The sequence below is a fragment of the Pocillopora verrucosa genome, chromosome 5 (assembly GCF_036669915.1).
Source record: "Pocillopora verrucosa isolate sample1 chromosome 5, ASM3666991v2, whole genome shotgun sequence".
NCBI classification, from domain to species: Eukaryota; Metazoa; Cnidaria; class Anthozoa; order Scleractinia; family Pocilloporidae; genus Pocillopora; species Pocillopora verrucosa.
Genome location: NC_089316.1, coordinates 18,292,947 through 18,317,946, shown reverse-complemented (window position 1 = coordinate 18,317,946; position 25,000 = coordinate 18,292,947). Strand labels below are relative to the sequence as shown.

Below are 25,000 nucleotides of genomic sequence, written 5' to 3'. Positions count from 1 at the left end.
TTAGTGAAAAATACCTTACATGATGATCCCTTACCTGATGATGGGACCAAAATGATAAATTTAAGAGTAAATAAGGAAGAGAGCAAAAATCGAGTGGAGAAAAAACCCTACCAAGACTAAGAGACCATCCAGTCATTTACAAAACATAGGCACGGATTGGAACTGGAAAATCATTGGAAAAGAATCCCATGAATATCTGGTCGGCGAGATTGAACCCAGACTACCTCATGCAGTACTCTAAACGCTCACCCACGCTAACTTCTATCAGAGAGACTTAGAAACTTCCTCCTGTTGAGGTTTCTAACTTTGAAGTGCATGAAAATACTACAACAATTAACCTGTTTTGAATGCACTTTTAACGTTGTTTTCTTATTATTGAAATTTTAGTTTCTTGTCCAGTAATCCGGTAAAGGAATTGCCGTCAGATATTTTCAGCACAAATTCTGAGCTGGTGTACCTGTAAGTAGATTTTTTTCCTATTTTTAGAAATTAGCTCAACACATAACAATGATAATTTTCCTTTAGAGTTTATAACTCGCTAATACTTTTACCTCTAAAATATGATTAAAGATCTGGCTGATAGCTTGATATTGGGAATGGTATCAGGAGACCTCTGTTGATAGTAAACACACAATAAGAATGACAGTACTCGTACATAAGAAATTTCAGGGAAAATTGGTATGATGTGGGTGAGTAACTACGATGACGTCCTTGAAAGTTGGCAAAGGCAACCCTCATTATCTCTCAGTTGTATTAAAAAAACAACAACGCCAACAAAGCAACAACAACAACAAACTTAATGATCTTTTGTCGCTAGACCATAAGTAAAATAATGTGGAAAAAATAATTGAAAAAATGAGGATCTTTTATTTTAAAGCAATTAGGATGAAATTTGTTATCCCATGCTTACCAATCTGATCCAATGCTAAACGTTTTCACTATATGGTGCACATGGATCAGCGAACCTGTTGTTTACCTTTTGTAACTAGAAACTGATAATTTTACGTGCAAAAATATAAAGTTGCAATCAAAACCCTTATGAAACTTTGGCAGTCTCAGCCTATAACCCAGAACAGAGCAAACATGCTTCTTAATATTTGAGTGAGGAGATGCAGCCAGGCTTTGAAGCACTAACTGCTCGACATCCAGGCTCTCTGTGAAAATTTACTGTCAATGAATAGGGAGATTCGTTTGTCAAGTGCTAGAATTATCGCGTCAAGGGAAGAAAAAATTAAAATACAAAGCCCACTGAAGGTCCAACCACACTAAGTCCAGAGAAATTTTAAAACCTAGCTCTCTCTTAAGGGCGAAGGGGAATGCGATCCTAGTTTCCGTGTTATGTTTCGTATTTACTCGAGTCCCCTCGTTCCTACCATTATTTTAAATTTTCTCCCCAATTTGCTATTAATATGATTAGCAATCTTAAAAAGGGCGTTGCAAATTTCCACCACCGGAATACACCTGATTACATGTTCTTGCGGCTCAGAAAGTTATGAGAATTATGTCGCTTCAAAGCATAGTTTTGACTCTGATTTTCACTGAGCTTCAAATGACGGTCATGGCTTTATAAAAAGTTAAATTCTCTCCAAAAAATTAATTTACTCAATTCACAAGTCCTAATCAATGTAGCTGCATAAAATAAGAAAGTGAAACTAAAAAAGATGGACAACACGCACTTGGCGACACCATTGATTTATACGGAGAGAAATCATAATACAGCTTATCAAGGAATGAAAATTAGAAGAGCTGAGATCACAATTATTACAAGAATGAGTCAAATCCTTATAGTTACACATCAAGATTGGGTTAACCTAGCCAACTATAAAGTAATTTGGTAATGTATTGCTTCTATTTATATGTTGTGCAACACTTATGCATGGGGACTATATCATTAGGTACTTGTCCGAAATGCAATTGCACAACCTGCCCCTGAGAATCTTCGACAATAACACAAAGTTGCAGTATTTGTAAGTAACATTTCTTTTCTGTGCGGTTTTTAAACACAAGATTACCGAGGAGTAAGTCTTATGTACTTAAAGATAACTAAAGATCAAGTTTCCAAGGTGGGAAAAAATCCTGCTTATTGGATCTCATACTGTGCTCCAAACAAATCACGCACGACGGGTCCTCCCGAATCACTCTCACACCTGTTGACAAAACTCAAATTTCAGACCCGTTATTAATAGCTTACCAAATTCGCGTGTCCAGTAGAACAAGAAATTTTACAGACTCAGTGGTACTTAAGACATTGCCACATCTTTCTTGAGGTGCGGCTAAGTTGTGCCTCTTTTGCTGCACAACAGCTCTAAAAGCCTGTCAGCGTTTTTGTTTTAATTTGATATAAGTCAAGGTGTTATGGATTAACCTAAACAGTTTTATCTGATACCTCATTCCAAGTCACCACCCTAGAACTTATATCAAGAATGACACCGACTGTCATATTCAAGACAAGGAATATGGGTCCAGGACTGACCGTAAAGAGATTCATTCTATTTACAACAGTCATCACCAGTTGTGTGGTGCCAGTATTGAGGTACCAACAGTGTGGTTTGATGAGTACATAGAATGAAGTTAGTACAAACAAATAATCATTCATGAAACCGAGGCCAATATTTTTTTAATTGATACAACATCAATAACTGTCAGGGACAACAGCCTAAAAAAGTCTAGGTGATTCCCCTACCTAGAGCAATACACTTCAGGCGTATCTTGACTCTATTATTCATCGGTTTACATGTTGAATAACGCAGACGCCTGAATGACAACGACATGAAAGGGATAAATGGAAAGGCCTTCAAAAACATAAGGAATTTAGAGGAACTGTAAGTAAATAGAATGATACTGTTTTTGAAGGCATTTTTAGCTTTTAAAACAAAGTTATACACGGTAACAGTTAATACTTTCCATTTGCTGGATCGCAATGCACTAAATTTGGATCTGTTCTGTGACCCATATTGTGAAATGATGCGAAAACAGATAAACAAACAAAACTGATAATTTTTGAAGGTAGTCAAACTGTAAAAGTTGGGAAAGGTTTAAATTCTGATTACACTCAACCGACACCTCCTTTAAGAAAGATGCTTTTCGTGTTGTCACGAGCGTGGGACAAAGAAAAAATTCTGAGTGCCCATGAGGAATGAGAACACGAAAAACATCTTTCTTAATTCTTCACCGAGCTCAAAACTTACCATCTCTACTATTTCTATCTACACCTCTTTTGTCAAAATATCATTCTAGAAAAGGTTTATCAATATATCTTCTGATGCAAATCATTGCTCCATGTTGATGATTATTGAAGAACTGAGATAAACTAAAGATGAACTTATAACATTGTAACAGGTTAAAAAACCACTATCAGTTTGTTGATATTATCCTTCTAAAATTCTGATTTATCACATGACCCATCCCACTCCATTCGGTAAGTGCATAATGATCTTAATCCAAATATTTTCCAGTTTGGCTCTCCCACTCGTTGATTATCTACAAAGACCTTGATCGTATTGCATTAAATCGAATTAAATTGCATTTTGTGGCCATATATCGTCAAATGATTATTTGTTTTATTGTGTTTCACACGATGCAGTTATTTGAAATAACTTTGTTTTGGTTTTTTTTGGCATTCCTTTATTTTTCCACCTCGTTTCTTCTTTTCTCTTATCGTTCGTGTACCAATATGACCAGAAGACTATTCATTTTGTAAGCTTCTCGATCAAACGAAATAGATTATTCTACTTCTGTAACACAGATGGTTGCAAGACAACAACTTCACTGAGTTGCCTCCCGAATTATTCCAAGATCTAAAAAGCCTGAAAGAACTGTAAGTTAGATGCAAATGCTCTTCTCGGAAATTAGTTATTTAACTTTGCTCAAGGGATGAGTGTTAGCTTTAATTGTGTTCTTAATTTAATTTTTAATTGTGTTCTTCCTTCCAAAAAAGGAAATACTTGCATTTTCAAATTTTCTGATAATACCTTCAGCACTGAAAAAGGAAAGACAACAATTGTACCATCTCAAAATGTTTCTTCATTGTCTGTATGTTTCTTTACTTACGAATTTCAAATAACGGTGCAAATTACGATGCACTTTCCTAACTTGTCATTCATATCAGCTATCTGTCAAATAACAAATTGAAGACTCTACCAGATGGAATTTTTAACAGCCTTTCCAACCTGATATATCTGTGAGTAAAATAATCATTAATCAAAAGAAAAATGCGAAAAGAGGTCGATGCAATTTTCCAAGAGCACATTTATAAAGACTGCGCGGCCATATTCAGTTAAAAGAAACATATGAGGTAAAATTTAAAGGTCTGTCGTGTCCATAAATTGAAATTTGCGAGTGCTGGTGTTTTGTTACTGAAACAGCACAGTTTCGGTGATAAGAATAAATAAGTTGCTAGATGAAAGTACGCTAAAGCAGGCCATTGATCATGAGGAGAGCAAAAGAAAAGAAGACCCACTACCCCTGAAATATTATCCTCCATAAGGATTAGGAAAAAACTTTATGGATCACTTTTTGTCTCCATGTCATGAAAAGTCGTTGTTCATTTTTTGCAAAGCTGTTTAGATAAATTTTGGAATGGTATATTTTGTAGATGTGCTTTGGGAGAAGATTGACGTACTTGGAGGTTGAAAATTACTCAAAATTACTCAAAACCTTATTCGTGACTTAGTTCTGTTTGTTCGGATAAAACACCTGCTTGTAGCATACCATGATAAACCAGTGAACTAAGGCTGCGACAATAGTAATAATTGTAATCGCAATGAAAGCAATAATAATAAAACTAACAGTAATGATAATAAATGGATACTGAGTAATTAACGTTGATAGTTTTCAAGTTGGATGTTATTTAAATTTTCGTTTTTTTAGTCCGTTTTTTTCATCGCCGTGAGAGTATTTCAAAATTTATTAGTATGAATTATAATAATATCTCTATTTTGTATGAAAAAAGCTTGCTGTATGATATTTTTCCCACGAGATGTTCACGGATTATCTTATAATCTTTTGGTCTGCACTATATCGGTTTTTTGATAATGTGACAATCAGCGTTTTGTTGTTTGATTTTGAAAAAAAATAAACCATCTATGATGTTCCTTTAGCTACCTAAGCAAGTCAAAATAGGTACATTAAACTAGGGAAACTATTGCCGAGACAAGCAATATTTTATGAACAGCTGTTCTTCAAAAGCCGCAAATATTTTTTATTTATGAATCAATATTTGTAATTTCATGATTATAGATTTGTATCTATTGTTATTATAATATTTTAGGGATTTGTCAAATAATGAACTTGGAAATCTACCGCCATACATCTTTAAAAACATTACAGCTGTAAGATTTCTGTAAGTGGGATTCTCTTTGAGTTAAGAAAAATCAAAAATTATTTTACATTATTTTACAATAACAAATAGAAATGAATAAATCACCTTTCTAGTTTCTGACAATTTACATTTCCTATGTATATTTTAAGCAGCTAAATTTTTTTTGTTTTGCAATTATTTTTTGTGACAGAAGCTTAGAATCTGTTGACTTAGATACTAAAGCAACCCAAATAATTTTGTAAAAATGGGCAACAGACTACTAATTATTTTTCAAACTCAGCTTTAAACACCAGACCTCAAGCAGAGATTTCTGGTAATAAACTCTAAAGTTTCTCTAGCCTGAGAGCATTAAAGTTACACGTAGTTCTGATATTTTCTTTTTTTCTGTGATATTCAAATATCAAACCCGGGATCTAATTGTACTGCAGTAAATTCAGAAGATAATTAAGACAAATGTAGATTTCAAGATATTCCTTCATGTGTGTATTTCAGTCTAACATCTGCACCGCGCTTTTCAGGAAATTGGAATACAACAAAATTGAGAGGCTTCATGAAGATCAATTCCAGGGCTTAGTGGAGTTGTTCGAGTTGTAAGTGCATTTAGATTTTAAACGTTAATTTTTCATTATGATCTGTTGCAATCTAAAGCATATTTTAGAACCAGCCTGTTCTTTTCAGTGAATAAAAGTTGACATGAAAATGTCTACAAATTAACCATATTCATATGGAGAGAGGTAATACCCAAAGAAGCGCATAATAATCATATATAAGCAAGGCTTTTCTTTTTCACGTTTAAGCGATAAACGGCTCAAGTGCACTAATGAGATTTCTATTCATATTCGTCCTTCAGATTATAGAGCCGCAATGATAAAGTTAGCTTGAAAGGAAAAGAGCTTTTTTGAACGAAGAAAAAAATGGCTTCAATTTAGCTGTCTGTAAATATTGAGCTTAAGGTCTGGATTAAAACGGCCATGCGATTAATTTTCTAAAGGAATTAACTTGCACAGATATTAGTTGGAATAGAAAATCAGGAGCCATAATAGGGAACACCTCCTTTGTAAATATAGTTAGTATTCTCTATTAGCACTAGCCTCTATAATAAATTGATCACAATCTTTGTCACCAGGTCTATATAATTGTGGTATAATTTTGATATCAGTTTTGCTGTTTAAATTAGATGTGCCACACCTAGTTATTCTATGTTACTTATATATTAATTTAAATTCCCCCTTACCTGTTTAAGACATCTCTCGGAGAACAGAATCGAGGCTTTACCTGACAAGATATTTGAGGGAGTTAAGAACCTCAAGGGCCTGTGAGTACAGCTAATAACATACGAAACAATTTTTTAAATTTTTTAGAAGATTGAAATGTACATAACAGAAAGACTTATAATATGGAATTCTTATTTGAAAATGTTAACATGATCTCCAACAAGCGTGGTGTAAATTGTAATGCTCAACAACTTAATTTTATTACTAGCTATTTTCTCTTAATTTTTGCAGAGATATCTTAGGCAATAAAATACAAAATGTCACCAGCACGACTTTCAGTAATGCCCGGGAACTGCGATTTTTGTAAGTTCACTGTAAATGGCAGTTTTTTATCACAGTACTTACAATAAAGCCGCATGTATTGCAATCGGATAAGATGCAGGTGTGAAGTTAATTTAGAGTGTTATAGTTTATTGGGTATAATTTTTAATTTTGCAACTACCTATTTGGGAAAATGAGATATGCAATTTATTATAATCTGACTTAATTTTCACCTTCTATTTTAAACTTTCAGGTTCATGCACTACAACCTGATGGCTGAGCTCCCCAAAGGATTTTTTGGGCTTTTGCCGCACATTATCAGAGTGTAATACTCCATTATAATAATTTAACACGATGGCTTAAAAGGAGATTTGGAGCGGATGTTGTCTGAATTACCTTTGAAATAGAAATTATTGTCAAATTGTGATATGGGTGATGCAATCATTTTAACGATTTTGTTTTCTTCAGTCTGTTGTGGTTCAGTTGATCAATAAATTTTCATTTACGTTAACACCTTCTATCAATTCCAATCCTGAAATGATATAAAGCCTTATTTAGATTTTAAATAAAATTGCCTGAGGCATGCTTCGCGTGACTTTCTAATTGCTATTAATTTATGAAAAAATGCTTATCAATTATCTTTGCCTCAGCATAGATCACTATTTTCTTGCCGATCGTTTTGGATAATCATAATTTTGCTCTCATTGTTCTAACGATGAACCCTTTCTAATTTCCTCTTCTTTTTCTAATTCCAGAACTCTGGACACCAATCTGATGTGCTGCCACCTTGATCTTTTCAGGCAGGATGCCGATTGCGAATTTGCCTTCAATGATAACTTCGCAAGCTGTCACTCCATGTTCCGCAACCTTGCTCCAAGGAGAAGTCTTTGGGTTGTCGGCCTTCTTTCGTTGTTTGGGTCTGTGTTTGTAGTTGGGTGGCAGTATTTCTTACCTGATAACAATATGGTCCAGTCTATTATGTTGGTAAATCTGGGTATTTCAGACGGCATCATGGGTATTTACCTCATCATTATAGGTATAAAAGACCTGCAATGGTCAGGGGAATACTACCTGCACGACTATGAGTGGCGCACCGGCTGGTTTTGCCATTTCAATGGCGCCATGTCTGTACTTTCAAGCGAGGTGTCTGTTATGATGATTTCCCTGATTGCATGGGACAGGCTCCAGAACATTGTGTTTCCTTACACGTTTGCAAAAATTACACCAAGGCAGACCCGTATTATGTGTGTAGTTATCTGGCTTGTGGGAGGCATCATGGCATTCCTTCCGTTGTCTGGAATGCGATATTTTGGTGACTGGTATTATGGCAAGAACGTGGTGTGCCTGCCCCTGCAACTTTCCCCGCAATTACAAGAAGGCTGGGAATTCTCCACTTCCATCTTCATCGTTTTAAATTTTTCTCTTTTCCTATTTATTACGGTTGCTTATGTTGCCATCTTGTTGAAATCATGGTCGTCAAGCAGACGGCTGGGTGCGCATGGAACTGTTCGTGAAATACGAGCAAGAGCACAAAGCGCACAGGCCAAAAGAGAAAGAGCACTTGCCAAAAGAGTCTTCTTCATTATTCTGACCGATTTCTTGTGTTGGATACCAATCATTGCTATCGGCATTAAGTCGCACGTCGAGAAAACGTTTGATCCACCTGGAGATCTGGCAGTGTGGATTGCAGTGTTCGCCTTGCCGATCAATTCAGCTATCAACCCACTGCTGTATACCCTTTCTACTCCACAGGTACCATTTTTCTCTTGCTTTTGAATGGAACATTCTTTCATTTGTTGTTTTAAGAGACATCTTTGCGAGATAGTTATCTGAATCAATCACCCGCGGTCCCAACGGTTTTTTTTTATTAGAAATTTTCCTATTGTCAATCAACGACGGTCTCTCTCATGTCCTTATGACAGAAAAAAAATAACCCAAAAGGAGGAAAAATGGGCATGGAAAAAAATATGAATGATCGCAAAGTTGTTTGTTTGTTTCTCCGCTGTTGGTTATAACCATGGAGACCAACTTGAATTTAAAAGCGGTTTGATCTATATTCCGACATAGTTTATTAACTAAATTTCTACTGTATAGGTTCAAGCTGTTTTGAAAGCAAAATTGAGGAAGGCGTGGTCCAATGTTCGATCGATTTTCAGCAGTGGACAAAATCAAGAAGGTACGGTGCTATATTCCATCTATACATATCATAATCAGGCCTTGAAAGGGGGTATAGGTGTGAGTAGAGATTAGAACAATGCACTTTAGAAATTTATTTGAATTATTATTGGAATTATCATTATTACTTCAAAAAATTACTAAGGGGCAACCACGCAATTAAAAAACAATAAGTGGTTGAGCTTCGGTCTTCAATTTCAAGGGAAAGAAACAATCTGACTGGCAGAAGGATTTTTTAAAATCAATATGTGGACGAGATAGTTGGGTGTGTTATACACCTCCACCGACGCAGCGCCACAGTTTCTTCAGAAACTTACCCCCCCCCCCCCCCCTTCTCCTTAAAATATTTGGATAGGCCTAACAGTAGTTTATTCTCCGTTTGGAGAGGACCAAAGAAGATATGTTACTGCTATTTTATTACTTAGAAGGAGTAAATAATCAGCAGGGACAGATCGGAAATGGACATGAACACGCTAACAACGAAGAGGGTAAATATAGTGATTCCCAATGTGTATATTCTCTTTGCCTCGTAATGGTTTTGTGTGTAATACCTTTCTTTCGTTTCTTCTCTTCCCTTCTTAATCCCATTTTTTGCTTGCTTTTGTGTCTGCATTATCTTCCCCATAGGAGAACAGATTGAAATGCAAGTAATAGAACACAACGAAGTCCCAGAAGTGGAAGCCCCTGAATTGCCTGCTCCGCAACCGGGTCAGTATTCCATATGTATGCTTATTTCTTTAAAACATCATTTCAAAACTAGCCAATTAGAAAACTAGGGAATCAAAAGGTAAATATTTGAGGTTAATAGGTCGACTCAGAACTCGCATTCATTACTTATGTGTATAAATGTATAATGTTTTGATGTTAATGGTAATGTGTGATTGACTTTCTGATTTCAACTGTAATCAAATAATCCACTGAAGTGGGTGAGCTCTTTCAAATTGAAATACCTATGATGAAACATACTATTCTTTTCTATTTTGATACGTTCTACGTGTGAATTTTGGTTAGGGAAGGATTAAGGAAATGTTTCCTCATATGACATAAATGTGATTGGTTTCGTCACCTTTGGTTAATAATTGCAAAAAAAATCCTTTGGTTTTTCACAAGTTACATACAACAATTCTGACGACAGTTTTTCGACGACCCAGTTTCTGAACTTCCCCTTTGAGATCCCCATCCCTTTAAATTAGAAACCTGCACAGGTGTCATGTGCAACAAAGGTAATATCGCTATCAATATGGCACAGATCTAATAAATGAATGATACGTATTGAAATGATCATTCAATGTTTTACCTTTTTGCTTTTATTATCTGATAAATAACTCTAACATAACGATTTGAACCATCAACAGCAATGGAACAAGCCTGTGGTGGGGATGAGACTCCATCTTCCTCAGGTATAATGTCTTCTAACTTGAATTAAAATTTCCTGCCTATTATTATAATTATTATTATTATTATTATCATCATTATTTTTAATATTATCATTATTTCAGTTGATGTTGTTGTTCTTCCTCTTGAAACTTCATTCACGAAAAAATATGAAATTAAGTCGTAGACAGCCGCTTCATTCACAATATCAGTACTGAAGTTATGACTTCAACCGCTTTTTACAACTGTTCCTAAAAATCGCCAACTACTTTGCAAGAAATAAAGTAGTAGGAATGAATAAAATAACTTGAAAGTATTCGATCAAATCAACTGTCTTTTGTAAAAGTATGACTTCAACAGACCATCTCATGCGCACAAAATCGCAGATGTAAAACAGTGCGAGCTGTATGACAAGTTTAACCAAGTTTTAACTCAACTGAGTAATCTATCGTGCTAGAAGTTGTTAAGTTTATGCGCATTCAATGCGGAAACTAAGCTGTACAGTAAACTTTATCGAAAGTATTTTATGTTTGTTTATTTGTTTTTTTTAAGATTTCGTATCTGAATTACGTCATACGAGTATTATTTTCTGTAAAATTAATTTGAAGAATAAACGAACCACGAAAGTTATGACATGTTTCACTCTACTTGTTGTTTGAATCAGATTATGAGGATGATTTTGATATCAGACCAGCCACTAAAAAGACTGTGGAAGGTAAAGAACTTTTTGTAAGAAACTATATTATTAGTGCTGGCTGTTACCACCAGTTTATACAAAAAGACTCCAAGTTTCTCCTATGAAGGAATTTATAAGAGAAGCCTTCCCTACCTACTGAAAGTAACGATTCATTGCAAATTCAAAAAAAAAAAGATTTTTAACTTTGGATTGATAGTCTCGCGAACACTAGGTGTGAAAAGAAATTGTGCAAAATTAGAAGTATTTATGTCTTTAACGCACTCAACATGAGGCGTTGTATATTTTGGTGGGAAGACTCTTGCGTAATACCTGGTTAATAACATCAATAGATAATTATTTGCAGCAAGTTTACCTCTAAGAAAAAAAAAATGAAATGGGACGGAGATTCGAACGCAAAAAGCGAATTTCTAATTTCCCACGCTATAGTATAGTAGGTAGTTGTGTGAGTAAAAAAAAGTTGAGGTTCGCACATTTTGCTTGAAACTGTTTTAATCCTCTTTGGCGGAATAGAGGGAAGGGAGTAGTTCTATTCATGTTTGAATGTAGTTAGACTCAAATAAGATTTGTTATCAACGCTGGACCCTCTCCTAAACAATTTGCAACTTATTTAAAAGAAGGATATTCTTTATTGCAGTTGCTGTTCATCATGGTGAAAGCCAGCATCGACGAAAAAGTAAAAAAGAAGGTATATGTTGAACTCCTTTTGTAACTAGGATTGTCTACTCTTTGACGGAAGGCTCTAATGTTGATAAGTGTCTATTTTTATGAAACCATTATTTCACATTGAATTTATGAAAGATCCGACTACAGGAGAGACTGGAAGTGACTGAAGTCTAAGGTGCTTACAGGAACCTTTTTAAAAAACGTTTGACTGAAATAGAGTACCAGCTTAGTCTCAACATTTTTTTCGCTTTCTGAGTCGAAATATTTTAAAGTTAAGCATCTGCATTGAGGTCTTTTGTGCGCATTCTTTTAGTACCTGAAGCAACAGGGATAACAGTTATCTGGCAAATTGGTGGCAATTGAACAGAGGCTTTAAGAAGTGGCAAAATTTTACCGTCGACTATTTCAACGCTCCCGAATTTTCCGCTTATGTCCTCTCTCTGGTGATCCTCCCTCAATTTCGATCACTTTCGATTCGTTATTTTCAATTATTCAAATGAATGTCATTCTTTGACTACAAATTTTTATGTACTAAGTACAAGTTTCTGCAGCCCAAGGAGGAGAGACAAAGCCTGAGACTAAAGAGCTAGCTGAGGAAGGTAAAGAGAATGATTTTTTTCTTGAACTGTACATTGTGCAACATAAGTTTCCTTTATTTCCGCATATAGTGGAAGTCACCTTTTCTTGAACTTATCTGCCATCTGGGCCAATTTCCTGGCTTACTCACAAAGTGACAGTGACGGCAACTCTATTGCTTTATATACGTCAGTCTTAAGGTCCTTATACTTCATCTTGATTAATAACTTTGCTATCACACAGCTGACAAATCTGTGGAGCAGGTGGAGAGTGAAGAGATTCCAAGGGCAAGTGACAAAGGTAAAGGAGAGGGTAGCTTTAATTGGTCACTCAAGAGGTTAAGGAGGTTATGGAAACATATCTTTCACTTTAGTAGTCGCTGAAAAACAGAAACAGAAAAAATATTCCATGAAATGCTTCAGTAAAAACAAGATTGAACGGCTGAGTACTAATGTACCTTTTATCAAACACATTGTCTTCTGGAGAAGACGGAAGAGGGCACCAGCTTTGCCTCGTTCATTTTCGGCTCTCTGCGTCAGCCGAGTTAAGAGAGTGTCTCTGTAAGAGCGGTCCGGTCGATTTTGCTTGAGACACGGATTTCGCTCGTTTCTCGTGTGTTGTAAGACATTCATGTACCTATACTAAAACCACAATCAGTTTGATCGGATCTCTTTATTTTTCAGAGTTTTAAGGAAATTAAATTTCACTCGAGCGAAGGCTTGTTGTGACACTTTTCAAGACTTTAATTTCATACAACTTTAGAGGACAATTTACAAAAAACTACGGAACTCAGCAAAAAACAAATACCACAGCCATGTATATTAACTCTATCTTATCTATCGAGGCGACTTTCGTAAACATCACGTGTCAATCAAGGAAACAGGAAGACTTGAATGACACCTTATCGGTTCGCCTAAATCAAACACGCCAAAACCGATCAAATTCAAGGTAAATTTTTGAAAAAGTGAGGCGTTCTTAACTAATCCAACTAACATAGCTAGGAAGTAGGTGCCATAGAAAAGATAACTACAGAAAAAAACTTTGCGGCCCGACCTTTACGAGAACTTTATAACTCAGTGAACTTACCTAATTTTCGGCAATCTCCAAGTTTGGCCGCCATTTTGAGGGACTTGTCAACATGAAGCGTAACCGATATAAATCAAGCAGGTTAATCTAAAACCGTCAGAAATATATAAGAAAGCAATTCAAATGAACTTTACTTTCAATTCAAGCGGCAAAATTTGAAATTGTTTGTTAAACTTACCATCCCCATGCGACCATTTATTCCAACAATAATAACACTACAACTTTCTGAATTCCCCTCGTCGATTCCACCGCAAGAAATAACCTGTGCCACCCAAGCTTTGACTCGAATGTGAAGTACGAATCAAATAACATAACTGCTTCATCTTCGCGGCAATATGACGCTGGTATTTTGATTTTCCAATCGACAAGAACGGTGATCAAGAATCGATCGGTTTGTTTACCTCGTAAACGTGACCGCTGACCTGCTGCTGAGTGAAAACAGTTCGGTTCAGTGGCGAGGGGCGGGGTGAGGGGTGGATGCGGGCAGATTATCAGAAGGTTTTTGGGAACATTCGATAAACATTAGGATTCTCAGTCTTAATGCGAAGGCATACTTCGTGTTGCAGACAACTTTTGTTTTACTTAGTATTCTTTTAATTTCAAATACACTTCGTTCCAAATAGGACTAGCATCAGTTCATAGATTTAAAAACAAATCTTTACCACGTAAATAAATGTGTTTAGATAATCGAGATAACCACTGAACCTCTTGTATCGCACCGGAAATAACTTGTCTTGTCTTTGCCCAACTCTGAGAGCGTGGAGCGGCGAAGACGCGAGATACGAGTCTCGCGTCTCGCGGATTCACCATGCTCACAGGATATGCGTGACCTCACTATCTTTAAGAAAAATAAGAGACTACTCGAAGTCTGTATTCCGTTCAACCATTTTATAAGAGTGACGCGAGTCTTTCAATTGAATGAGAAAGTCACAAACCCATTCTTTACCTCACTAGCGTAACCACTGACCACTCACGAATTACAGTAGGCTTCTCCTTTGACGCGGAAATTGAAATCGTATCGAATATACAAAGTTATAATGAGTTCCTTTAGATCTCCCGAACTTGTATCGCGTTGGAAACAATTACAAGTACAGGAAGAAGTCGTTCACAAGCGAGACGTTCATTATGTCTCAGGACTGCTTTTTGAATAGCAAAGATGGGAAAAAACTTTGGTTCATCGTGTGGCTTAAGTGGTTTGGTACGACTGTCTGAATACAATGACGAAGTAAAACATCATTTGATAAGCTGCCACCTGTCTAAAGAGGTTTTTAAGTGAAAATGAGCTAATCTTGGCAAGGATTGGCCTATTTCACCTCGCTCAGGAGGATAAACAAAAAAATGTGGATTTGCTGTAGGCATCGCTACACTCTGGGGAAGTTTTGGAGAAGTGCAAAGGTAACATCCTGATCATGATGGTGTCAGGAAGCGTATCCAAGGCAGAGATGTAATTACCTTGCATATGTCTCAGGACGTTCAAAAGCTGTTTGGAGTTATTATTCTAGTTGAATCAGGTGGTCTTCAGTAACATTTTCTGTTATCTATTTTTGTCACGTGACATATCTGCTCGAAAAGAGAAGAAATTCTTTATTAGATGAAGGGTACTTAAGTACACATCACGTTGAAAAACTCTCCCCACCGATTTTTCCTACATTCTGTTAATCAAAAGTTTCAATAATTATAAAGGCATTCTTGTTGATCGTCTTAATAGTAACAGTTTCCAGGATCCAAGGGGAGCAAAAGAGAGAACAATTTTCTGTGTAGCTAAGTAAGGCGACATGCCGGCTTTATACTTCTTCCGGCGTGATAACGATAATGATGACAACAATGGGCAAAAAGCACCGTCCGCTAATGATGACGATTATCATAGTTATTAACAATTCTCAGTTATAGTCCTGAAAAAAATCTCAAGGGGTCCTTTGAACCATCCTCTTAATCTCGCCAGAAGTCAAAGTTGCCTAAACTCATTCTAAGGTTCGTGCGATTTTACGACGAATTTTCAATTCCGGTGTGTTGCTCGCGCGACTTTGGATAGAAAAAACCTGCACGCGCAATAACTTAAAAGAACGTGTCAGCGGAATGAATCAAATCTCTATCACTTTGCATACATTCTTGGGAACAGAAAAAATTACTTAGAGCAAACATTCTAAGTATAGTGTTCATTCCGTGCAATGGGGCATAAATAAAAGGTTCTGGTGGAAAAGACATTTTATTTTATACCACTGATGACAAGCAAAAAGGTTATATGGGTGCCCGGTTAAAAATATATTGATAACTCTATTAATTAATACCAGTTCTAATTTAAAGGAGAAAGTTATGAGAATAAAATAAAAATTGTCTGTACCTCGAAGCATGCCTTCACTGTTTAGACTGATAGTCCTAAAGCTTTTTGAGCATGCATTCGAATATCTTATGGCGATAAGCCCGCCAACCACCCCACCCCGCGCTATGCTGTTTTCACTTAGCGGCTGGTCAGCGGTCACGTTTACGAGGTAAACAAACCGATCTATTCCTGATCACCGTTCTTGTCGATCGGAAAATCAAAATACCAGCGTGATATTGCCGCGAAGATGAAGCAGTTATGTTACTTGATTCGTACTTCATATTCGAGTCGAAGCTTGGGTGGCACAGGTTATTTCTTGCGGTGGAATCGACGAGGGGAATTCGAACACTAGTTGTAGTGTTTGAATTGTTGAAAGAAATGGTCGCATGAGGATTGTAAGTTTAACGAACAATTTCAAATTTTGCCGCGTGAATTGAAAGAAAAGTTCATTTGAATTGCTTTCGTATGTATTTCTGACGGTTTTAGATTAACCTGCCCTATTTATATCGGTTACGCTTCATGTTGACAAGTCCCTCAAAATGGCGGCCAAACTTGGAGATTGCCAAAAATTAGGTAAGTTCACGGAGTTATAAAGTTCTCGTAAAGGTTGGGCCGCAAAGTTTTTTTCTGTAGTTATCTTTTCTATGGCACCTACTTCCTCGCTATGTTAGTTGGATCAGTTAAGAACGCCTCACTTTTTCAAAAATTTATCTTGAATTTGATCGGTTTTGGCGTGTTTGATTTAGGCGAACCGATAAGGTGTCATTCAAGTCTTCCTGTTTCCTTGATTGACACGTGATGTTTACGAAAGTCGCCTCGATAGATAAGATAGAGTTAATATACATGGCTGTGGTATTTGTTTTTTGCTGAGTTCCGTAGTTTTTTGTAAATTGTCCTCTAAAGTTGTATGAAATTAAAGTCTTGAAAAGTGTCACAACAAGCCTTCGCTCGAGTGAAATTTAATTTCCTTAAAACTCTGAAAAATAAAGAGATCCGATCAAACTGATTGTGGTTTTAGTATAGGTACATGAATGTCTTACAACACACGAGAAACGAGCGAAATCCGTGTCTCAAGCAAAATCGACCGGACCGCTCTTACAGAGACACTCTCTTAAATTTCAAGGGCATTTACGTGTAGGCGTTGTATACCCACTTATTCAGTATCTGAAGCAACAGAGACAAAAGTGATTGATGAATTGGTGGCAAACGTTGACCTTCGTCAATTGCAATACTTCAAATGAACATCATTTAATAGGTACAATATGTTGTAATTCAATTTCTTCAGAAGGAGGAAAAAAGCTTGACACAGAAGAGCTAACTAAGGAAGGTAAATACAACGATTCATTTTTTTTTAAGAATTATACATTATTTACCATAACTTTCACCCAGTTATTTTTGCATACTATGCAAGCATTATTATTATTGTAATAATTATTATTATTTATGTAATTTTTTATAAATTTAAAGCTAACTGGGCCAATTTACTGATTTAATAGAAGGGCCATGGGCCGAGTTTACCATCTAGACAACTTTATATATTTATGTACTTTACCTCATTATAAAAAATAACTTTGCTATCACACAGCTGGCAAATCTGAGGAGAAAGTGGAGAGTGAAGAAATTCCAATACCTGGTGATGAAGGTAAAGGATAGGGAGGGTTTTTTATTTGTTACTCAAGAGGTTAAGGCACCAGCTTAGTTATTGAGGCATATCTTTCATCTTGGTAGCCAATGAAAAATGAATGATTCGTAAACATGCTGAAGTAAAGGAAAAAGAAATAACTTGAAAGACTGAGTTCTAATTTACTTTTTGTTCAATTAATCATCTTTTAAAAAAGCTCAAAAGGCAGAAGAAGAAGAAGAGGAAGAAAAGAGGCTTCAGCCTGACATGGACACAGAGGAAGGTAGAATTCTTTATAAATCAGCCAACATAGACTCGATGTGGTCATGAATTAACATATAATCTGTCCACGTTATTGTCTGAGGAAAGTTGAAGCGCGGCGGTCCACATCAGAAGTGATTGAATTAAGAGAAAATAAGAGTACTTGAGTACTATTGTACTTCATCACAGTGAACGGCCAAGACCTGACTTGCAATACTGACACTAAATATGGCACCTTTGAATCTTCCAGAGCTCTCTCACTTGTTGTAACATTTCTTAGCTATAAAGATGTTTGCTTAGATGGAGGAAACATAGCTGCCACGTGGTAAAGCTAATTAACTAGAAGCGAGAACATCAACTTTTCAAACTCTTTAACACTGACAAGTTAGAATTGTGTTAGCAAAAACATTGATTAATTATTAAGTGGCTTGATACATTTAAGTGGCTTAATACATATATTTTTCTCTTTTCGTATTCCAAGCAGGGGAAGAAGAGGTTTTTGATACCAGACTTTAGTTCTTGCTTTTCGAACCAAGGTAAATGTTTGTTGTGTCTTCTTCAATAGTGAGTGCCACTGACTGAAGGGTGCGGAAAACCTTTAAAAAAAATTGTGCACTATTTGATATCTTATCAAACTTATGAAACTAGTTTCAGATTTGAGATGAAGGGTGAAATTTTCGTACTTTTGCTCTGATGCATTTCCGTGTACATGCATGGGCTGTTGACTCCTGATTTCTTGAACCTTCAGTCTCTAGAACCTCTTCATAATCTGAATAATACTGTCTGGTCAACGGACCAACTGGTGAGCTGGCCACAGCGCCGTCAGATTACATTAACTGATTAAGCTGACAGACAGATGGTATAACTATCTGCTTGACTTTCTGCCTGACTGTCTGCCTGACTGTTTCCCTTGCTGTGGGCATGGAACTAAACTGATTCATTTTCTAGCTGCCTGCTGAGTCAGAAGCCTGAACCAGTTGACCGACTGACGGTTGGTTGATCAAGCAAACAATTTATTAATACACACGTTTTGCAATAAATAAATCAATGTGCTTTTACTCCTTCCATTACTAAAGAGACCGTACGGACTGAAGAAGAGAATTCAAGAATTCAAGAAGAAATGGAATTCTAGTAATCGTTATGTAGTGTCTGTGGAAGTATCTTAGTCAAAACAATCCTTTTTGTTTATTTTCCCTTCGATAAAATAATAACATAAGTTAGTTAGCTGAACTATAGATTGCATAACATGGTATAGAACATATTGGGTGCTATTTCTGAATGGGCGTGTAGTGGCAGTTCTGTCTTCATTTCCGTTTGATCTTGTCTGTTTTCTTTTTAATGTTTATTTTTTGTTTGTTTATTTTATTTAATTTTTGTGTGTGTATGTGTGTTGACTTTGACAAGTTTAACTACTTGTTAGAGTTTTTCTTTTAGCATATTTCACGATTGCATTTTTTTAGCGAATAATAGCTCATTTCTAAGTTCTTTAATCTAAAAGAAAACAAAGCATTTACTGTTTAACTTCTCACATCGTTAATATTTAATAATATCCTGATGATCTAAATAGTTAATTTCATACAACGCTTTGACTCGTTTACGAGAATTTTATTCGGTAAGAGTTACAGTAACGGTTATTTGGGGCTTCAGATTATGTTAAAGAACTCAGAAAATTTTACGGCCTGGGATTTAGTTCTGAGAGACTCTGCATGATCATAACAACTATATAAATACCCCAGTTCCACAGCTAAGTATCGATATCTTTTTTTTTGTTTTTTTTTTCTTCTATTTCATCACTATCTCTTAGAGAAGAATAATTTAAAAAATGTAGCAAAAGAATAGTTAACATTTTATTGGATGAGAAGTCATTAATCAGTTCTTTGGCAGTTTATTAAGTTACCCAAGTAGTAATCTAAATAGTCGATTTTTTAGAATTTTTATAACTCCTTTTCGAGCATTACAATACAACCTACATGTAAAGTGAGGTTTTTTTTCGTGATTGTAGGACGTTTATCGCGAGTGCACATTTATCAAATAACTTATAAAAACATTTAGGTATGCCAGGGAGTTTAGTGGTTCAATAAAAATTATAATTGTTTATTTTCACAACTCGCTTGTGAGAATTTTGCACCCAGACTACGCTTCAAAAAACAAAAAAAAAATACAAGACATTGCTTATTAGAGGTTTTGAAGTTTATTAATAAGCTAGGTAGCCCATTTAATAGAATTTTCATAACTCCTTTGCGAGCGTTATAATCATTAGGACTTAAAGTGATGTCCATATAGATCATGCTTACATTACTGATAATTCACTCAAAATAAAAAAGTAATGAAAAGGTCTAAGAATATCACTAAATTAGATATTTGGTAGTGAATTGAAGTCTAATTTGTAGTTAATTTCTAGATTGTTTAACTCATTTTGAGAATTCTAATTCATTGTAGAACGTGATATTCAAATAACTTCGTGATTTGGCTCAAACGTGCTCATCAAACATGGCTTTTACAGTAAGGATAATTTGAACACGAACGTGCCTTCTAGAGGAACATGGCACAGAGCAAAGAAAATTGAAACAAGTGGAAAAGTTGTCAATAAGCGTGCCATGTTTACTGTAAGTCAGAGCTTTCAATAAAACACCTTTTAGACCTTATGCTTGATTCTGATGTCAATAAACCCAAGGAAAGTTGTAAAGTCTGGCTTGGGCTTCATCGGCAGCGTTGTTGATAAGTGACTGGTCATAATTGCCCTTCCTTCTCTCCAGAAACGAGGCATGAACTTATATCTTCAAATTGGCTAGTGAGATATTGCAAATGGGACACAATGTCAGCGTCGAGGGGGGAGGGAGAGAGAGCACTCAGGAAATATTAAGGTGATTTAGGAGGGGGACGGTAACGTCAGTCAACAACGGCGCGCTCAGCAAAAACAGCGGTAAGAAACTCGGTCGATAACTTCTCTCCGTTATGTTTTATAAATGAATTAGCAGTCGTTGCAACGACACGTCAGCATTATGTTTGTTCTTGAAAATGGAAACTTGGGCTCTTTAAAGATCGCCATCACAAGGACGACAACATGATCTTATTAAGAGTTATGCAACAAGCAACAACAAATAAAACCAATAAAATTGGTTGTCATTTTCCTTGCACAGCCTGAGCATGACCTTCTTGTCTTAGTTTTCATCGGCATTGATCTAAAATTTAAGACATAAAAAGTGCAAGCCTGAGCTAATTCTGGCATTGTAGGCATCTGATTTCAATCCGCAGAACATTCATTCCTCACGGTGAAAACGATAATGACATCAAAAAACAAAGTAATAGAGTGGGTAAGCATCGTAATATATATTACTTTGATTGACTGGCTTAACTTCAACATGCAGGAAGTTTAATTCACGATCAATTTCAACAGCATTCTACTCTCATAATTCTCAAGCAAGGTTAGAGGAATGTATGAAAGAAAAGCCTCTGCATTTAGTCCTAAATTAAATGGAAATTAGTTTTGAAATCATCCAGATAGTATTATCTCGTACACAAGAGCACAATTTACATAATTCTTGGGCGTTTTGATCGCGACGGGAAAAGCAGCGAAATGACGTCCGGAACTTGTTGGGGAGAACGGCAACGCCAACAACGGAAGTCAAAATAGAGTTGTGTGCAGGCTATCCGTGCGCTCTCCCGTTCTGAACGAAAACCCGTCCTCTTACTAAATCACACTATCATATCGATTATGGTCCTTATGGTGTTCTGTACTGAGTTTGACAAACTTCTCGTAAAAATGAAATTCTTTTTATTTTCTTCCATCGTTCCAGTTGGGTTCGTTATGTCTCTAAGTAAGCGTTCCTCCTGGGGCCCTGCGCCAGGAGTAGTTGGTGGGTTTGGTCGTGGTGGAGGTGGATCAGAGGATAATAGTGCATCAGGCAGAGGTGATGGGTACTCTGGGAGATGTGGTGCTACCCATGCGAAACAAGCCGGAGGTGGAGGAAGCTCATACCATAATGGCACAGATTGTTCTGGTTTGATCGGTGGGAACTAGAATGATTCCTTGTGTACCAACAAATAATTGTTTATGTTGTGATTGGAACAGTTTTATCTATATCCCAGTCCAGTTTCTAGCTTCATTTACCCTCTGATTTCAAATCTCGTTGATTTAAATCCTACTTCTACGGAGGAAAAATAAAACAGACGATCCCATTTCTCGATCGCCCTTAGGATTCTCGGAAAGAGATTACGAGAGTAATGAGAACTCTACTTTTTGAAATATTAACAGCACCATTATTTGGGTGAACAATACTGAGCTATAAATGTTATAATGAACGCCTTGAAATAGTTACTGCTGTACTGCACGTTATAAGATATTCTGGATAATTGAAACTGACCTGAAAACTGTATCTTATTTACTAAGGAAATCGAGGTTCTGTCCATCAAATATTCAAATATACCCTCGCAGTTTTATTTTCTCATAGTTCATTATCAACAGGTCATGAGATCATATCGTTCAAAGAAATCTAGCCGTCATCTATCTGTACAAGATCTGCTGATTGATCAATCACTCAGAAAATTTACTTATTTCTTGTTCTTAGTCATTATCTGACTAAGAAAAGAAAAGGATTATTCTAAAATGTAAAGCGGAAACTAATCAAACACTTGTTTAAAAACACACGGGAAAGTGAAACTAAACAATTAAAGTGCGCGATGTGTCTTCCTTTGTAATCTCTCTCTCGGTAAATGAAGATGTAAAATGTAGTGAAAAAAGTTACCTACCCGTTATTTGATCCCCAGAACAAAGTTTTAAACAGTTCCCACTGGTAAGGGCGCTATCACATCGCTTGAATAGAAAACAGGGTATGAATAAGATATGTAATTTTACAAGTTGGTTATTTTGAAAGTTTATTTTAAAAATAATAAAGCTTTAGGCGCATTTTTCGCAGCAAATTTGACAGGTGATACCTGTTGTTACGCTTTTTAAACATGGAATAGTTCTTAATAATATTTCTATTTCGGAGGGCCTTTCGAGTTTTCCAAATTCATGGTACTGACTTTAAGAACCATAAGGGAAGTCAAGGTTTAAGCACTTTTTTCCTCTTATGAAAAATGTAATATATATTACTGATCTTACGTACCAGTCAAAGAAAGTAATGGCGAGTTGTGTCATTAAACATTAACGATGTACCTTACTTTCTCGATATGAACATTTTCTATTCTTAACAAGAAACTCACCTAAATTTCAACAACGTTATATTTCGTATTTATTGTATCGGGAAAATGTGTCTCCAATCTCTCTCGCTTTAACTCATTCAGAAGAAATTTAATGATTAGTGGGTTATACACAACTTCTTTGAAAGAGATAAAAATTTATGATAAAGAGAGAAGCTGTAGCATCTGAACGCTAAGATGCTTGCAGAACTTACCTTATGTCAAAAATTCTCTAAAACAGAAAATAATCTGATTATGCTTTGCTAAGTTAGGGATTCGCCGTCCAAGAGTATGCATATCTATTTTCAATGAAAAGAAATCATCCTACCTTGACAATTATAATGGATTTTGCAACACGCACACGGGAATAAACTGAACGATAAAGGAATAAGTCGTTAGTATACCTCAGCTGGCTCAACAACAGACAGAGCTGCATCTTAAGTATTTGTTTGCTTCTTTGCTTTATTTGATTTTATTTTTTCTCCTTTTTATATATTAGTTCTCAGAGAACGATTCAGAGCATAATAAAAAAATATATATCATTTCTTCGCTTGTGATTGGCTCAAAAAACTCCTATTTTCCACTCATTCGATTGCCAAGTTGTCATCAGAGAGTTTGTTATCTGACAAATTAATGAGCCGATCACATTCAAAGTTGTAGTTTAAAACAATCAATCAATCAAAACCCTGGTTTCAATCACCATAACAACAGTGTACAGACTTTCTTCAAAATGGAGAATTTTTCCCATGAACAGTGGCAATATTTTAGAGCACAGTAGTGAGGTTAGTATCAGTCTATTAAATGCAAATCTTCCCTTTCTTTCATAACTTGACTATACTTCTTTTCTCGGAAATTGTAATTTTTTGTGATAAATTGGTGATAAGACTTCATGTCGTCCAATTAGGTCTGTAATCATAGTCGTGATAAACAACTCGGAATCCTGCTGTGCAGCCGTCCGAGTTTGTCACTCGTATTATCACTGACCAAACTGGACTCCACTGAGTACTATTACCATTAAATACCCAAAAACTTATCTGAATTCTTTATCACTCAAACGAACCTCAGGGTTTTGGTTTTTAATTATTTCAAATTCTTCTCACTGAAAAATACGAGTTTGTGGTAATGATGATGAAATTATGAATTAAAGTTGCCCTGTATTGCATTTAAGAAGTTCTCGCTCAACACTGGTATAAGGGTGGGGAAGCCATTTTTGGTTTGATGCTTCGAAGAAACACCTTTACCTGGCATTTCGACTGCTGCTACAAACCAAGTGCCGTCTGAGTGATAAATTGCGACGTTTATTATGTTTACTACATAAATGGCATACCCTAGTGTCACCTCCGCCACTGCGACACAGATTAAATCGATGCTGGTTGAAAAAATTATGAATTTTGGGTAATCGTATCATAATTGGTTACATTTATGTGTATTATGCTTTGGTACTCTTACAGCCAGTAAGCGCTCTATGACTGGTCATGAATACCCCCTTATTTAAAGATCAGAAAAAAAATAACAACAACGAAATAAAACACTGACAAAGAAGAAAAAAGGGGGAAAAAAGAACAGAGTCAATTAGATTTTTATCATTTATTTGAAAAGTTTTCTCGAAGATGGAAAAGTAAGTGATAAGTAAATTTGCAATATCAAAATGTTCTCAAATCCATCTTTTTTTTCTGCTATTCATTTTCAGAATCTTAGTGGGACGTGATGTAGCATATGCGTTGTCAATTTCAAAGGATCAAATTCCAATGGCAATAAAACGAATTTATCAGATCTATTGCCCGATCAATTGTATAGTTGGTATGGTGTGGTTCTATACATGTAATTTACGGTTTGCCTAGTTGCATGCACCGTTAGTCGTTTACATAAACAATTACAATACTGCTCGTTAAATTGAGCGGAGATGACCTACTTTTCACATGACTTTAACCTAATAAAAATGGTTAAAACTCACCTCCTTACTTTTGGTTCAATATAAGTAATTCAAAAAGGAAAAATAACACTAGTAGGTTATATTCAAAAACGTTAGCAGATAGTCAATCTGAGGTGACTTAAGTCAGTTTCTTCCTTTTTTGTTGACTCAGCCAATTAAAACAAGTGGAAATAAGTTATTCCAACCATAAATTGAGAACAAATCTGACCCATATTAAGTAACTTTAAAAAAAACAAAACAAGTGAGACGAATCGACCA

The 25,000-nt window shown here is 35.9% G+C and overlaps 1 protein-coding gene and 1 pseudogene across 1 annotated transcript; both read left to right on the top strand.

Moving 5' to 3' along the window:
• Positions 1 to 5,847: 5,847 nt before the first annotated feature.
• On the top strand, positions 5,848 to 12,723 carry LOC136280770 (G-protein coupled receptor GRL101-like). Its single transcript, XM_066166460.1, has 13 exons — positions 5,848 to 5,910; positions 6,564 to 6,635; positions 6,826 to 6,897; positions 7,109 to 7,180; positions 7,611 to 8,607; positions 8,950 to 9,031; positions 9,456 to 9,518; positions 9,658 to 9,738; positions 10,386 to 10,430; positions 11,069 to 11,119; positions 11,736 to 11,786; positions 12,316 to 12,363; positions 12,584 to 12,723. Exons 4-13 carry the CDS (start codon positions 7,113 to 7,115, stop codon positions 12,721 to 12,723), a joined length of 1,626 nt encoding a protein of 541 aa, XP_066022557.1. The 5' UTR covers positions 5,848 to 5,910; positions 6,564 to 6,635; positions 6,826 to 6,897; positions 7,109 to 7,112.
• An 8,713-nt stretch (positions 12,724 to 21,436) lies between these two features.
• Positions 21,437 to 25,000, top strand: part of LOC136280769 (uncharacterized) — a 6,035-nt pseudogene continuing 2,471 nt past the window's right edge.